Source organism: Mirounga leonina, unplaced genomic scaffold (genome assembly GCF_011800145.1).
Source record: "Mirounga leonina isolate KUSES-001 unplaced genomic scaffold, KU_Mleo_1.0 Mir_168, whole genome shotgun sequence".
NCBI classification, from domain to species: domain Eukaryota; kingdom Metazoa; phylum Chordata; class Mammalia; order Carnivora; family Phocidae; genus Mirounga; species Mirounga leonina.
The window spans coordinates 39,341,003-39,357,158 of record NW_023270426.1 but is presented as its reverse complement, the minus strand read 5'-3'; the positions used below and the strand labels follow the sequence as shown (position 1 = coordinate 39,357,158).

The 16,156-nt window shown below is 41.2% G+C and overlaps 1 protein-coding gene across 3 annotated transcripts in view; it reads right to left on the bottom strand.

Annotated features, from left to right (window-relative positions):
• Positions 1–6: 6 nt before the first annotated feature.
• RGS7BP (regulator of G protein signaling 7 binding protein) overlaps positions 7–16,156 on the bottom strand; it is a 98,531-nt gene continuing 82,381 nt past the window's right edge. Inside the window, exons 5-6 of one of the 3 annotated variants that reach the window (XM_035014509.1) lie at positions 11,454–11,524; positions 7–1,709 (exon numbers count right to left, since the gene is read on the bottom strand). In XM_035014509.1, the coding sequence (XP_034870400.1) occupies positions 1,618–1,709; positions 11,454–11,524 (163 nt within the window). In that variant the 3' untranslated portion in view covers positions 7–1,617. Of the gene's footprint in view, positions 1,710–7,075; positions 7,157–11,449; positions 11,525–16,156 lie in introns of those variants that run through there. The other 2 variants (XM_035014510.1, XM_035014512.1) reach the window with 2 other exon arrangements.

Sequence of the window (16,156 nt, the reverse complement as noted above, 5' to 3'; positions counted from 1 at the left end):
CATCAGATATTAGGTAATTCCGAGTATAATCTTCACAACATCAGATACTAGGTTGAACCATATGAAACTGCCATTTTTGTAGGTCAAAACAGTCAAACAGCAGCAATCTCATATAGGTCAATCTAATACAAGAATTATTCCAGTAGTTTGTATAACCTATCTTCATCTTCACTAAAGCTAACAGCTTTACTATATTTAGTTGCTGGGTCAAAATATTGGACATATAAATGCCTATGCACATAAGTACTGAGAAAGTATAGGGTTGGGATTAAAGAAGCATCTTGGGTAAACCACTGATCAGCATTCAGCATCTAGCTCATCCTTTCATTGGACTAGACACTGGTGCCTCTTGTCTGACTTGAGGATTCCTCAGATTGTGGAAAGCAAGAAAAGAAGTCCAAAGGCCTGGTCTCTCAACCCATGGGAAATTCTGTTTGGGTAACGGGCCAAGGAAGAACAGGGGAAGATACAACAAAATTTGTATCATGTTACAAGTTTAGTGAGGAAGATCATAACAGAGCTGTGAGCAGAAAAACAAAGCATGTGGCCTCCTCCTTTCTAAAATATAGTATTGCTTAATGTGTCCTGCTTTCAAGATTCTAAGCTTAAGACAAGACACCAAGTACAGATTGGAAAAGTCATATCTGCATAGTCATCTAAAATGAGACAAGCTTAGCTTAACTAAAAAGATTTTATTAACATAAAATGTTAAATATTTTTATGATCTGAGCTAATTCCAGCATGCCCTATAAGATTTAACACTATGCTGATGCGCAGACACCATGCTTCAGATTTCAATTAGAACAAAATATGATAATATTCAATTTTACATTTGAGGGTAATTGTATATGTTACTACACCATTTTCTAACTGGATTACTTCATTCTCCAAGAAGCTGAAAAAGACACCATTGGATCAAAAGGAAATTAGTTGCCCATATGCATTGTACGAAGGTATTAGGATTATTGTGTATTTACAAAATTTAAATACGTTTCATATATGGTTTCTGTTGCATTATAAATTAAGATATCTTTATGTAGAAGCTCTTGGATTCTGACAGAATGGAAGACTAAATGTAAATGGGTGCAGACAAAGCAATAGGTGAGGTGGTGTATGTTTGATTATAATATTATTTCTAATAATATTGATAGATTGGATTTTTGAACACAGTTTTGCAGTTTTAGATAGATTTCTATGTTTAAAGACTCTCATATATGATAAAGTGTTCACATGAGACCAGCAAGAGCTAAAGATATACTATTATACATGAAATAATTTTTCTCTGTATAATACATTTAAAAAAACTTTTAAATAATTTAAAAACCATAATTCTTGCATCTGTCATGGTATGGTTTGGAACAGACATGCACAATGTCAGCTTTAAAAATCCTTTTAAAAACAGCCCGCTTTGTGAATCTTTTTTTTTTTTTTTTCCCTTGACAGCAGCTGCTTTCAGATGTAAAATCATTTAAAAGGGTAGGGGGAGGCGAATAAAAGTAATAAGGAAGCATAGAAAACATAGTCAAAAACCAATAATTGTGGTTCAGCTGTCTGGAGGTCCTCAGGTTCTGTGATATTTTCAGGTCTTCGCAACGGTGGGTTTCCAGGAGGAGTTGCCTAGCTTGAGACCAGACAACACAGCCCAAAGAACCTTCTCTTCCGTCTTCTAACCAAGGGGTAGGGAGTTAGATTTAGAAGGCTGCTGTCATCTGTGATGGGACAGAATGTACATATGAGTGAATTACAGACAAATAACCTGGGTTTTATGAATTGGCTTTAAAAATCCACCATCTTTTGCATCAAGGTTTCTTGATTCCGCACTACTGGCCGTTGCGGACCAGACCATTCTTTGCTGTTGGGGCTGTCCTGAGCACTGTGGCACATGGAGCAGCATCCCTGGTCCTACCTACTCACCAGGTACCAGTAGCAGTGCCCTACCAGCTGTGACAACCAAAAATGTCCCCAGATAGCGACGAAATGTTCTTTTTTTTGTTAGGGGGAGGGGCACGTAGCCTGAGGTTGAGAACCGCGGCTTAGAATTAAAGGTAAGCTGCTTGGAGGCGCTCTTTCAGTTGGGGGAAGGGTAGCTTTTTAGAAAGAGCCCCTGCTTTGGAGTAAGGTTGGCCTCTTTTCTAAACCCACCTCTGCTATTTCCTAGCTCTGTGACTTTGAAAATGTAACTGGAAGCTTGCTAAGCTTCAGTGTTCCCGTCTGTAAAACAGGGTTTAATAATACTTACCTTAGATGAAGATTATATGAAATAATCTATGAAAAACATGAAGCTTGGCTGGTATCCTATGTGCCTAGCACAGAAGAAGCACTCAGTAAATATAGCTACTGTTAACTATTTTCCTTTACAGAGGACTACTGTCTTGCTTCCACTCACCTACTTTACGCCACGGGAAGAAGTTTCTCAACTATTCCTTGTTGAGTCTTTGCCTACCAATTTCTACAGATTTCTGTACACAAGGGCATTCTGAGAAGATTGCCAGCTGTTGAATTTATAAGTTTTCAGTTGAAATTTTTAGCACGATGACAAGGAGAGGAAGAAATAAACCAGTAAGCCAAATTCAGTTTAGGGAGCTGGGTTTTAAAGAAATAGTGCAGCCCAAAAGAGAGGTTGGGTAGAAATAGCCTGTTGCAGCAGAACCGGCAGTCTGGTCCTAGAGGCTGGAGAGGGACCACAGGATATGCCCTGGAAATTGCCAGTGAGGGCAACACTTGGACATGATCGGAATGGAGCGAGGCGCCACAAAATGGTTGGTTGGCTCTGGTAACTGTTAGGCATCTAAGCTTTTGCCAGCCCAGAGCAGAGCTAAGGGGCTCCCTCCTTTCCCCATCCTAACCTGGAGGATACAGGACCTTGGGAAGGAGCCCAGAATCAGGAATTGGATGAAGGGGTGGATAAAGTGAAAGATGTGCCCCACTTCAAGAAAACTAGTTTGTAGATGAGGGTGGGTTTTCTTGATTACTGAGTCTAGATGCTCAGTAAACTCTCAAGAACAAAAACAAGTTCTGGCTTCCCAGTCCTCTTACGTCAATTGTGTCCTCCAAGTGGTCTTGGGCTTTTCCTTCCCTTCCCCAAAGGCTGCCATGTGTCATACTTATTTGTAAATTAGCCTCCCTCACCAAGTGGACAGTGTTGCTTGGAATGGTGCCCTATGCTATACATTTAGATAGAAACAGAGTAGCAAGTCAGAGTCAGGGAAGAAAGCAGGTGCCCCAGCTGAGCACATCAAATTAATCAAACGCAGGGCACTCTCCCGGTCCCACAGATTAACATTCTCTCTTAAGATTCATATTCCACAAATGTGGAGAAAAACAGGACGCTCTTTGTCCTTTCTGTGATGAAAAGCATTTCACTATACTCTGGATGTCAACATTTTGAGACTAAAAATAGGACATCTCTCTTTTATACTTAAACCTGCCCCAAATAGTTAAGACTCGGATAGTGTCAAACAGTACATGTGAGCCTCATTTCTCCGGAGAATCTCTCAGGGATGAATCATGGTCTATTTAGAACCGAAAGAAATGATAACTCGCTGTCTCATCAGTTTTGACCCTTACTTTTTTAATCACCAAGTGACCAACCAACTTAACCTAACTGGAAATGGCAAAGGTACAGCAGACCCTGAAGAGTAAAGAATTTCATCTTTGGGTATCTCTTTGGATACTGACTATACTTCCTGAAACACAAGTTCCCCAGGAATTCAATGGTTCCTTGAACAGACTCACCAAAACTATGAAGATATTTATAGGGAAGAAAAATCTCCTTATTTCCATTTAAGACTTGGAAGATCTATTTCCTGAATGCCCATATATCCTTCCCTTTCTCCAAACATTTAAGAGATCTGGGGAGTGACCGAATGGGTATTTATATCTTGTAAACTGCATTGCTGATGTGTATTGTTCCCACTACATGAGGAAATGTCTACTACATGTTGTATTTACCAAGAAGCTGTATATGTGTATGCTGTGGTGGGATGTTTGCTCCCATGTTCTTTTTCTTATGTATGAAGAGCACACAGGTATTATGGGATTCATATCGACTGACCTTTGTATCTGTGCATTCATTACCGTGAATCAAAAAACCTTTTGTGCTATTGAAATTCTCACTCAGCCTTCTTTTCATATCTACCTATCTCTACATAGCTAGATAGATATACACATATACATTCACTTGTGAGTGCTACACACACACACACACACACACACAATTCACATGAATAGGATGTGTTAGAATTGATGAGAAGGTGCTCAGATGTTAAGCAAAGGATGGGCTGCCTATTAAGGATGACTGCTGGTTTGGGGCATCTCTGTTGAGCATTTGTGACACATTTGCCTAGCTTGTCTGATCATCACCTAGGGTTGAGGTGACACAAAAGCTCAAAAATTCTTGGCAGAAATTCAGAGCAGCTTTCTACACCCTAGGAAGCTGACACCAGCAGTAAATGCTGAAATTCACCAGCAGTAAGTACGCCTAGAATGGTTTGGAGTGAATTCAACTCCAGGGAAAGATGTCTTTCCACATTGATTGAAATCCTGTCTCTGAAATTATGGGTTGCCAAAAGACTGTGAACAAAATGGAATGTTTCCCCCACTCGTTCTCAGCTTTCTGGGCTAATTCACCTGACCTTGCTGGGAAACCTTTGATTTTTATTGTGAATGTTTGAGATTTTATAGCATCTTTTCTCCAAAGTGCATGTTCTGAGACAGCTGTAACCAAGGACAGTTTTAGATGTGAAAATGAAAAGTGGAGAAAGGGAAAGGGAGGGGAGAAAGCAGAGTAGAAAGTGAAAGAAAAGGAGAATATACAATTCAGCCATCAGCAAGTTCAAATCTTGGTCATTTGAAGCTTAATTCCTGGATACTACTAAAGCCAGGGACACCAGAATTCCCTAAGGCACAATGATACCATTTCTCTGTTGCTCAAATTTCTTTTGCTAATATAAGATTTCTCGCAAGGATGATGTGTTAAGAAACAGAAGGACTTCTTTGACTTATTTCATAACGTTCTTCCAATTTTCTTCTCAGTCCCCTTTGTAAACTGCAGTTCTTCTCCCTCAAAACTTAAGCTGTGGTATTCCAGGGCTCTTCTCTATGCACACACTCCTTGAGTGGTGTCAACCATTCCTAAGGCTTCAATTACCATTATGCCGATGATGTTTAAATATGTATTTCCAGCCTCCCAGTTTACACATCTCACCTCAGCATAAGACTTGTACTCCTGCTATTCACCACTGAACATCGCTCTTGGAGTCCCTCCATCTCCAAAACTTCAATTGTCTTCTATCTCTACTGCTCCTCCTCTGTTCTCTCTGACTTAGTGAATAGACACCAGCATTCACCCTGCTTTCCAAGTCAGAATCTGGGTTTTATCCTTGATTCTGTCTTTTCTCTTATGCAGCCCATCCAATTGTTCATATTCTCTTTTCCGACCCCCTGGCTTTCGGTCAGACCTTAAGCGTTTCTCATCTGGATTATTGCAACTGCCTCCTAATTGAATCCCTCCAGTGGCTTCAGGATAAAGTCCAAACCTCTTAACATGAATTATAGGGGTCTTAATGATGCAGGCCCACCTACTTCTCTAGTTTTTCATGCCTCTTTTCTAACCACTTTCCCAATGAATGAAGTGCTTGTAGTTCATCAAAATGCCCTGTTTTTTCATCTCCTCATATACCTTCAATATCCAGAATCTTCTGCCTAGACTCTCTTTTTTCCCCCACCTCTTTTTTCTTTTTCTTTTTTTCATCTCTTTCTTTGGCTAACTCTGATTCATCCTCAGAGATCTCAGCTCACTTTCCAAAAAGCAATTCTCAATACCAGCAACCCTCTCCCCCATCTCACACCTTAACCCCTTACAACTCACATCGGCCTAGGTGAGAATCCCATATACCCTTGTAGTGACCTCTGTCTAGCTATTATGGCACTGTTATATTCTAAACACTGTTTCTTTGTCTGTCCAATAGTGTGTGTGTGTGTGTGTGAGTTGTTTCCAGAATTCACATGCCCTACCCCAGAAACATTATTCCAATCTCTATGAGGGGACGCCTGTCATTTCGGAAGTCTTTCCAGGTGATTCTCATCCAGTCTGTTCTGTTGAGAGAGAGAACCTCTAGAGGGAGAGATATTCCCAGCTCATGTTAGATGATTGCAGGGACACCAGATGCTAGGGTAAAACATCTGTTCTTCCTCTAGAAGAGGATGAGTAGGAATGTAACATTTGTGAGTAGGGGCTGAACATAGAGTAATGCATTAAGAAAGTGATGTGTGATCAGTGATGTGTGAATTAATTGGAGGACAGAGAGGAAGTACATATGGTATACTGAATCCTGGATGGAAAGTTGCAGAGATTACAAAAGATATGGAGCTGCTGGAGTAAAAACTACCCAGAGTAACATTCAGAGAACACCAGACTGAAGCACACAAAGTCCTTCTAGGAGGCCCTGGTGAAAGGACCTAAAAGATCATCTCTAGGCTATCGGGTGGCATAACTGCCTCATGTTCTTCAGCCAGATATCAAACCCTGCTCCATGACATGGCTAGAGTGGATATGGGGGCTCCAGACTGGAGTGGGCTGACAGTATGAATCTGGGGGAGCTGTTCCTAGATCCAATTTAGTCTGGAGTCGCACTGTCCCCAGGAGGGGACCCATTCTAGAACAGATTCAATTCCCAACGGATCCACCTCAGACCGATTTTAATGCCTGGTCTCAATGACCAAATTCTAGGCAAGAGTGAACATACAAACACACCCCACAGCATTCATTAAGTCAGAATTCTGGAAAAGGAGAAACTGTCTTTCAGGATTAATTTATTTCTGCCAACTTGTTTTGTTTGATTACAACATACATTCAGAAGATGCTTGCCCTTCACTTTCCAGTCTCCTTTTAGCCTTTGTCAGTAACCTTGCAGGCTCTCCACAGGTGGTTCCATTTGTAATCCATTTGACACAGCAAGACTATCGTAATTAATGAAGTTTCCTACAGCACTGCCAGTGACCCAGAATGTAGGACAGGAGAGGCGCTGAAGCAGTGGAAAGAACAGTGGGCTGAGAGCCAGGAGACCTGGACGTGGTCAGGAGCCTGCTGTGGGGCTGCCATAGAAGGAGGACAGCTCGCTCTTCTTTTGTGCCTCTCTGTGTCTCCAGCCTTAAACTGGAAGGATGGGAAAGAAAAGGCACTGTCTAAAAGGAGGCCATAATCACTAACCATTAAAATTCCTGCTCTTGGCTACCTTCCTTTATTTGTCACTGAAAATCACTTTACAACAAACTGTTGTCAAGTTTTGATTGTGGTAGGAAGAGGGGGAAAGATACGACTGAATCTTTAAATGCGAAAATAAATATGGAAGTTTCTGAGGTGAAGACTAGGGTGGAGCCTGGAGAACACAGGCATCTGAGCCCTTCCGGGGGAGGTTTCCCCAGTGCCCGCCTGGCAGGATCTTCACATGGTCAGGGTTTGAGGTAGGAACAAAGGAAACCAGGCGTGGTATCGTTCCCCTTTTTTTTCTCTCTGCTTCAAACACACATGTAAATGGAATAAAAAGAAAAAAGAAATAAGAAGCCAGAAAAAAAACCAGATGGCTTTCTATAATGGTTTTCATCCAGTTACAAAGATGTTTTGACAATAAGGTCCTAGAGAAAAGAACTGGAATATATTTTTCCACATTTCACCCCACACTGTTTCTTGGATATGTTCACCTACACCCATAGAATAAACAGATCAGCTGCAAAAGAATTCCAGGAAGGTCATGGGAAAGCTCCTATGGTCTAGCTTGGTATACAGAGTCAGACAGAAGAATCTGGCTGATTTGTTCATTAAAATGGTGCTATATGCATCTGCTAAAAAATGTTCCCAGAGGGACACAAGAGACTTGCTCTCCTTCCCTCAGGCTTTCTCAGACCCTCTGGTTCAGACTCACAACCCCCTGTCTCCACTGGTCAGCTTTAAGTGGCATCATGCTATGATTCCCATGAAACCCGTAAAGAACGGAGATGTGGCATCTCATGCCGAGGGTCCCATTTTTCCCCTAAGTGAAGAAACCTGAATTTACCTGAATCGAAGCCTTCACCTCAATTTTTTATTCTTTTTATTCAAAATCCTATTGCATCATTCCCTCCTAACAGGCCTTTGAATCTCCTAGCTTTTTCCTTTTCATGCTCTACACAGATTTAGGGCCCTTTTCACTCATGTTTTTACTCACAGTATCAATCATTTATTATTATTATTACATTTTCAAAATGTATTTAAAATTCTACTTTTTCCTGTTTATAAAAGAATACAAAGTCACACAAAATATTTCTACTCTTTATGATTATAAAAATGTCCCAAGTAATTAAACTGAAATTTCTGTTTTTCCGTTAATGCATGCTTCAGGAACCGTTGGATGTATTTTCATGAAATGTGGAGGGGACGTTTTGGATGGTTTGATTTACACTAGAAAGTACAGGGCTCACATGCCATTTACTCTGCACGCCCTGGCAGGCGTTCTCCTGAGCAGCTGATGGTGAGGTATAGGGAGGGGCCTCCATGCTGCCCCAGGGGGACTTGCCAAACATATAAAGAAACAGAACAGCTTCAGACATGAACTCCAACTCCAAAGTCCCAGGGACCAATGTTCTGTACTGCGGGCTCCAGATCAACGAGCAGAAGCTGGGGCTGTTCTGTTAGATGATGATGGGGCATTCTCCTGAGCTGGGCTGGCTGGGCTGGCTGGTAAAGAATACCGGTACCAGCAACAGTCATCACAACAAAGCATCTGTCCAGGTCGGGAGCAGACACAAGACCTGCGGTGCTTCATTTAAACCCCAACAGCCCCCTGAAGTAAGTAATGCTCTTATCTCCTTTTCAGGGATGAGGAAATTGACATCGCTGGATGTTAAACAGATTTTTCCAGGGCACAAAGTTGCTAAGTGGCAGAGCCAGCATTTGAACCCAAGGATCGGCCTTCATCTAAAGGCCCCGGTCCCCACCACCATGCGCATTTCTAGCAACAATCTTCCAGGCTGTGGCCGGAGGGCTCTCTCCTCACTACACCCTATCTGCTTCCGGAAACTACCCCAAGGTCTCCACTGCACTACACCGAGGGCGCAAGCCCGTTAGTCTGATCCCAGGCCCTGCAGGGGTGCTTCCAGGTAGCTGACTGATGCTCCACACCCCTGCGTCTTGTCTTCTGACACCCTGCCTCCATCCCATGCCGCTCAGGCCACACTACTTCTCGGCCTCTTCACCTGGCGTTCTCACTTCCACCTCTCCACCTTCTGCCAAGCCGCTCCCCGAGCCAACAGGCTCTCCAGCTCTGCTACCAAATCATCTCAGAGCCAGGCAGCACCCTGACCTCCTTCTGCTTTGCTCAGTGAAAAGCAGAGGTGTTTCTTTCTTACTCTAAAAACCCTTTCCCCACCCTCTACGTAGCCCTCTCTCAAGCGGACGCTTCCTGGCAGGTGCTCGGCCCACGCGTGCTCTGTGACAGTGCTGATGATGGTCCTTCGTACAGATCATCAGCCCCCGGGGCTGCAAAGTTGGGCGCAGATTTAACAAACATTTATTGTGTATGCTGGGTGTCGTTCTGGGCATTGCTCTAGGTACAGAAGATACAATAATAGTTAACAGAAACATGTAGAGGCCCTTCCCTCGTGGAAGTTACAATCTAGTGAAAATACCTTCTCTATTTCTGTGTTACGGTGTATATTCCCATAGGATAGCTCTGGAGACAGACTGTCTGGGATCACATCCCAACCTTTCTACTTACAGTTCTGTGTGACCTTGGCTGAGTTAGTTAACTCTCTTTGCCTCAGTTTCCTGTCAATTGGGAAACATTAATAGCATTTCCCTCAAAGACCTTACGAGAATTAAATAAGTTAACAGAGTTAATACATGCGAAGTATTTAGGATAGTGGTTTGTGATATTGTGATTTATAATAAGGCATGTCTTTGGTTTTCCACCTCATTCCTGGCTCAAAGCTCCTAAATCCCTTGGAATTTCCTAAGGGATGATAGCAAGAAAGGTGTCTTTTGTTATGTTAATGAGATACTTTCAAAAACCGCCTAAGGATGGGGGCTGGTTGCTAGGGGAACCAAAAGTGTGATTAGAGGGTTGGAACTTTCAGTCCCAAACCCAAGCTCCGGGGAAGGGAGATGAACTGAAGATTGAGTTCATCACCAACGGCCCGTGATTTAATCAGTCACACCTGTGTAATGAAGCCTCCCACAAACCAACAAAGGACAGGTTCGGAGAGCTTCCGGGTTGGTGAACAAGTAGAGACCTGCGAAGTGGGGTGCACTGGGGGAGGGATGGAATCTGCTTGCCCTTCCCCATACCCTACGCTTGCATCTGACATCTGGCTGTTCCTGAGTTATATCCTTTTGTGATAACTGGTGATCTAGTAAGTAAAATGTTTCTCTGAGTTCTATGATCCACTGTAGCAAATTAACCGAAGCCATGGAGGGGCTCCTTGGAACTTCCAACCTGTACATCTCAAGTGGTGGGGGAGGGCAATCTTGTAGCCCTTAATTTAGGGGATCTGGTGCTGTCCTCCAGGTCATCTCAGAATGCAGATGAATTGCAGGACACCGTACTGGTGTCCACGAATTGCTTGGTGGTGTGGAAAAGGGCTCCCACACATTGGAATTGGGTGCAGAATCACAGTGGCACACTGTAAAGTCTCAATATGTGTTAATTATTATTACTTCTTTTAGATAATTAAACATCTAGATGGCATAAGTCTTTCTTTGGAGATTTCTTTCTTTTTTTTTTTTTTAAAGATTTTATTTATTTATTGAGAGAGAGAAAGAGTGCCCTGCGGGGAGGGTGAGGGGCAGAGGGAGAGAGAATTTCAAGCTGACTCCACCCTGAGCATGGAGCCTGAGCAGGGCTCCATCTGAGGATCCTGAAATCAGGACCTGAGTGGAAATCAAGAGTCGATCGCGTAAGCCACCTAGGTGCCCTCCGTTTGGAAATTTCTTAAGTGTCCTCCTCTAGGCTGTAAACTTTTTTTTAAAATTTAAATTCAGCTAATTAACATATAATGTATTACTGGTTTCAGAGGTAGAGGTTAGTGATTCCTCAGTCTTAAATGATACCCAGTGCTCATTACATCAAGTGCCCTCCTTAATGTCCAACTTCTTAAAGTCAAGGGCCAAGTCTTCAGTTGTTTTGTGTTTGCCACACCTGGTATAGTGCTTTCCAGGGCTTGTTAACGAATACATGCTCTTGCCTGACAGGGCCAGTGGAAGAGGCCTCTGAGGGTCAGAGTGTACCTCAGCTCTCCTCAGAGCACAACTGTGTTTGCCTGCGGGGCTCCATTTTCATTATTGTATCTTCTTGGAGAGAGAGGAATGTATATTCAGTGCCTTCTATTGTTTGTGTAAAACAAATTTGTAATTTCTCAAGAAACAAGTCCCAAGGTTATCAGGTTAAAAACATCCTCTGCCTCAAAATGACAAGACTTACCTTGATTTTTCAATGGTAAAGGCATAGTTTCCCTGAGTTTGCTTAAAAGGTTTTTCATTTCTCGCATGTCTCTGTAAAAGTGATAAAAAGAAGAAAAAAATCAGCTGTGAATTTTTGAAGTGCAATCCCAAACAGTCTGTTCTATGAGACAATTGAGAGATGAGAGTCTGTGCTTAATTGTACTAGCTTTAGTTTCCAGTAGGCAAATGTTGAATTTATTTTGCTTTTATAAGAAAAAAAATCTGAGACTGATGGTTTTGGAAGGAATGAGAACTACTCTGGCAAACATTTCCACAGGGCATTCTGCTCTAGGAGCCTTCTTCTCTGCCTTCGGTTGGACCTGGCTGAGATCAGAGAAGAGTCTCTGATAACAAGGCCAGTATTGCAGATTTCTAAGAGGGAGGTCAAGGACATGCAACTAGTGTAACAGGGGTACTCTGGGCAAAACTGAGGCTGGGTGATGTTGCTCTCAGGCTTTAAGGTCAGATAGCTGTTGTGGTTGTAGTGGTTCACTTGCAATATATTGTCTCATGATTGAAATTCAGTGTAACATAGGTGTTAGGGATTCACAAGGTTCAGCATCGATCGAAGTGACTTGGAATAATGGGAAACTGACGAATTCTAAAATCTTCAGAGAAGAGCTCTTCACGATGGGGTGGAGGGCGTGGAGAGGGAGGAGGGAAAGAGAAGCACCTGGGACAGATGGACAAATGGACCTTCCTGTAGCTTCTCCCACGCAGGTAAGCCACTGCATCCTTCCAACATCTCCGCTCTCTCATCTTGGAATATATGTGATCCTAAAACCACCCAACTGTGGAGCAGGAAGCCATACCAGGGGGCTTCTAGTTTGGGATAGGAATCAGTTGGACTTTTCAAATCCTTGGGGCAGTAGTTCTTCACATGTTCTGGTGGTCATCCCTGGACTTAGTACTCTTGAAATCACAGGACGTAGTGGTCGATTTCATTTATAAGGGCAAAAATCAGATACATCTTTTAGTTAGCTCTAGAATAGGCAAGCAATAGCAGCAGGTACTAAGGATTTAATAAAGTTTTGGGGGGAGAATAATCTGAAAGTTGAGGAAATTCTATCTACTAACTTATTTTTCTTTTGCTATATGAAGAAAAAGAATCACCATTTAATTTTAGGTATGAAATAGGGACCCTCAGTTCCTTTCTTTTTTTAAGTAGGCTCCTCACCCAATGTGGGGCTTGAACTCACAACCCTGAGATTAAGAGTTGCATGCTGTACCAACTGAGCCAACCAGGCGCCCCTGTGTATTTCTTGATACAGAGCTGTTCTCTTGAGTATGGGTTGAGGACTACTTGTCCTGGGGGAGGCCAGAGACCCCATAGGGTCTCTCCTTAAGTACTGGCTAACATGTAAAAAGGAACTCTTTCCCAGGAATAGCTGATTGGAAAAGGAGAAGAAAGCAGCCTTGTGGGTCAGGTGTAGAAATAAGCCCATAAAAACAATTGGAATTCTTTTCCATAAGTATGAGGATATGTCTGTGGGGCACGGATGCTGACGAGCCCCAAAGGGTATTTCTAGAGAGAAAAGGTGGGAGTGGGGGATTGGGAAAAAGAAGGGCAGGGCCCCTACATCCAGAAGTGCAAGGGGCATATTCTGATTTCCTGTAAAATTCTCAAGGGTGGATGGGATGGGAGGTGGACGGGCACATGGTGGGAATGGGTCAGGAATGCAATATGTGAGACTGAGGCAAGGTCTCTCTGGAAAGCACCAATTCCCAGGCGTGGTGCTGCACAGGAGAATCATCATGTGCCAGGACCCCACCCCGTGAGAGCCTGATATAGCTGGTTTCTGGGGATGGGGCTCAGGAATCAGTGTTTTTAAAAAGCCCTTCTGGTGATTTTAATGTGCAGTCCAGTGTGAGACGCACTGATCTCTTAGGCAGAGAGAGGGAGAACTTAGGAAGCTGCCTTACCAGATCAGGTCTCTTGTGCCTACTTGTCTCAGTCATTCCCACCTCCTTGGACCTGAATCTGGACTTTAAGGCTGAACTTCAAAACTGTGGGCTATAGTCTTCTTTTTTTAAAAATTGAGGTAAAATTGGTATATAACATTATTTAAGCTTCAGGTGTGCAACATTGTAAGTTTCCATCTGTATGTACTACAAAGTGATCACCACTACAAGTCTAGTTATGATGCATTACCCTAAAACTGACCCCCTTCAACCATTTGACCCACCTCCACCCCCCCCACCCTTCCCCTCTGTAATCATCTATCTGCTCTCTTGTATCTATAAGTTTGTTTTTGTTTTGTTTTCCTTTATAGATTCCAGATATGAGTGGAATCATATGGTATTTGTTTTCCTCTGTGTGACTTATTTCACTTAGCATAATAACTTCACGGTCTGTCCATGTTGTTGCAAATAGCAAGCTGAGTAGATTCCATTATAGCACACACACACACACACACATACACTGCATCTTCTTTTTCCGTTCATCCATTGATGAACATTTAGGTTGTTTCAATTTCTTGGTTATTGTAAATAATACAGCAATGAACAGAGGGGTGCATGTATAGTTTTGAATCAGAATTTTTGTTTTCTTTGGATAAATACCTAGACATGGAATAGCTGGATCATATGGTAGTCCTATTTTTATTTTTTTTGAGAAATATCCATACTGTTTTCCATAGTGGTTGTGCCAGTTTACATTCCCATCAATTGGTATGAGAGATCCCTTTTTTTCCACATCCTCCCCAGTATTTGTTATTTCTTGTCTTTTTGGTACTAGCTCTTCTAACTGGTGGGAGGCGATACCTCATTGTGGTTTTGATTTGCATTTTCCTGATGACTAGTGATGTTGAACATCTTTCTGTGTGCCTGTGGGCCATCTATATGTCTTTTCTGAAAAAATGTCTATTCAGATCCCCTGACCATTTTTTAATTGGATTGTTTCTTTTTGTTGTTGTTGTATGAGTTCATTATATATTTTGGATCTTAATCCTTTGTTGGATATATGATTTGCAAAAATTTCCCATTCAGTAGATCACATTTTTGTTTTGATGACCTTTTCTTTCACTATGCAAAAGATTTTCAGTTTGATGTAATCCCATTTGTTTATTTTTGCTTCTGTTTCCCTTGCCTTTGGAATCAGATGCACAAAAAATATCACTAAGATTCATGTTGAGGGGCTTACTGTGTATGTGTTCTTCTAGGAATTTTATGGTTTCAGATCTTACATTCAGGTTTTTAATCCATTTTGAGTTAATTTTTGAAGATTAACTGGAATTTTGATAAGGATTGCACTGAATCTGTAGATTGCTTTGGGTAGTATGGACATTTTAACTCTATTCTTCCAATCCATGATCATGGAATTTTTTTTCCCATTTATTTATGTCTTCATTTTCTTTCATCAGTGTCTTACAGTTTTCAGTGTGTAGGTCTTTCAACTTGGTTAAATTTATTCCTGGGTTTTTGATGCAATTTAAATGGAATTATTTTCTTAATTTCTCTTTCTGATAATTTGTGATTAGTATATACAAATGCCAAAGATTTCTGTGTGTTGATTTTTGTATCCTGGTACTTTACTGAATTCATTTATTAGTTCTAACCATTTTTTTGTTGGAGTCTCTTAGGTTTTCTTAGTATCACATCATCTGCAGATAGAGACAGTTTTGCTACTTCCTTTATCATTGGATTTTTTTTTTAAATTTTTCTTGCCTAATTATTTTGGTTGGGATGTTCAATACTATGTTGAATAAAAGTGGTAAGTGGCCATTTTTGTCTTATTCCTGATATTAGAGGAAAAACTTTCAGCTACTCACCATTGACTGTGATGTTAGCTGTGGGTTTGTCATATATGGCCTTTATTATGTTGAGATATGTTCCCTCTATGCCCACTTGGTTGAGTTTTTATTAAAAATGGTGTTGGATTGTGTCAAATACTTTTTCTGTAGCTATTGAGATGATTCATTTTGTTAATGCGGTGTGTCGCGTTGATTGATTTGCAGATGTTGAACCATCTTTGTATCCTTGGAATCAGTCACACTTGATCATGGTGTATGGTCCTTTTATTTTATTGTATTCAGTTTGCTAATATTTTTTTTGAGAATTTATACATTAATATTCATCAGTGATATTGACCTACAATTTTCTTTTTTTGTGATGTTCTTCTCTGATTTTGGTATCAGGGTCATGCTAGCCTCATAAAATGACTTTGGAAGTGTTTCCTCCTCTTTAATTTTTTGGAAGAATTTGAGAAGGATAGGTATTAAATCTTGGAATGTTTACTAGAATTCACTTGTGAATCTGTCTGTTCCTGGACTTGTGTTTGTTGGGACATTTTTGATTACTGATTCAATCTCCTTACCAGTAATCAGTGTGTTCAGATTTTCTATTTCTTCATGATTCAGTCTTGGAAGAGTGTATGTTTCTAAGAATTTACCCATTTCTTCCAGATTGTCCACTTTGTTAGCGTATAATTGTTTGTAATAGTTTTTATGGTCCTTTGTATTTCTGTGATGTCAGTTGTAAATTCTGCTCTTTCATTTCTGATTTTATTTATTAGAACCTTCTCTCTTTTTTCTTGGTCTAGTCTAGACTTCTCTAGTCTAGATAAAGGTTTTTGAGTTTCTTTTATCTTTTCAAAGAACCAGCTCTTAGTTTCATTGATCTTTTCTATTAATTTTTAGGTCTCTATTTCATTTCTTTCCACTCTGTATTTATTATTTCCTTCTT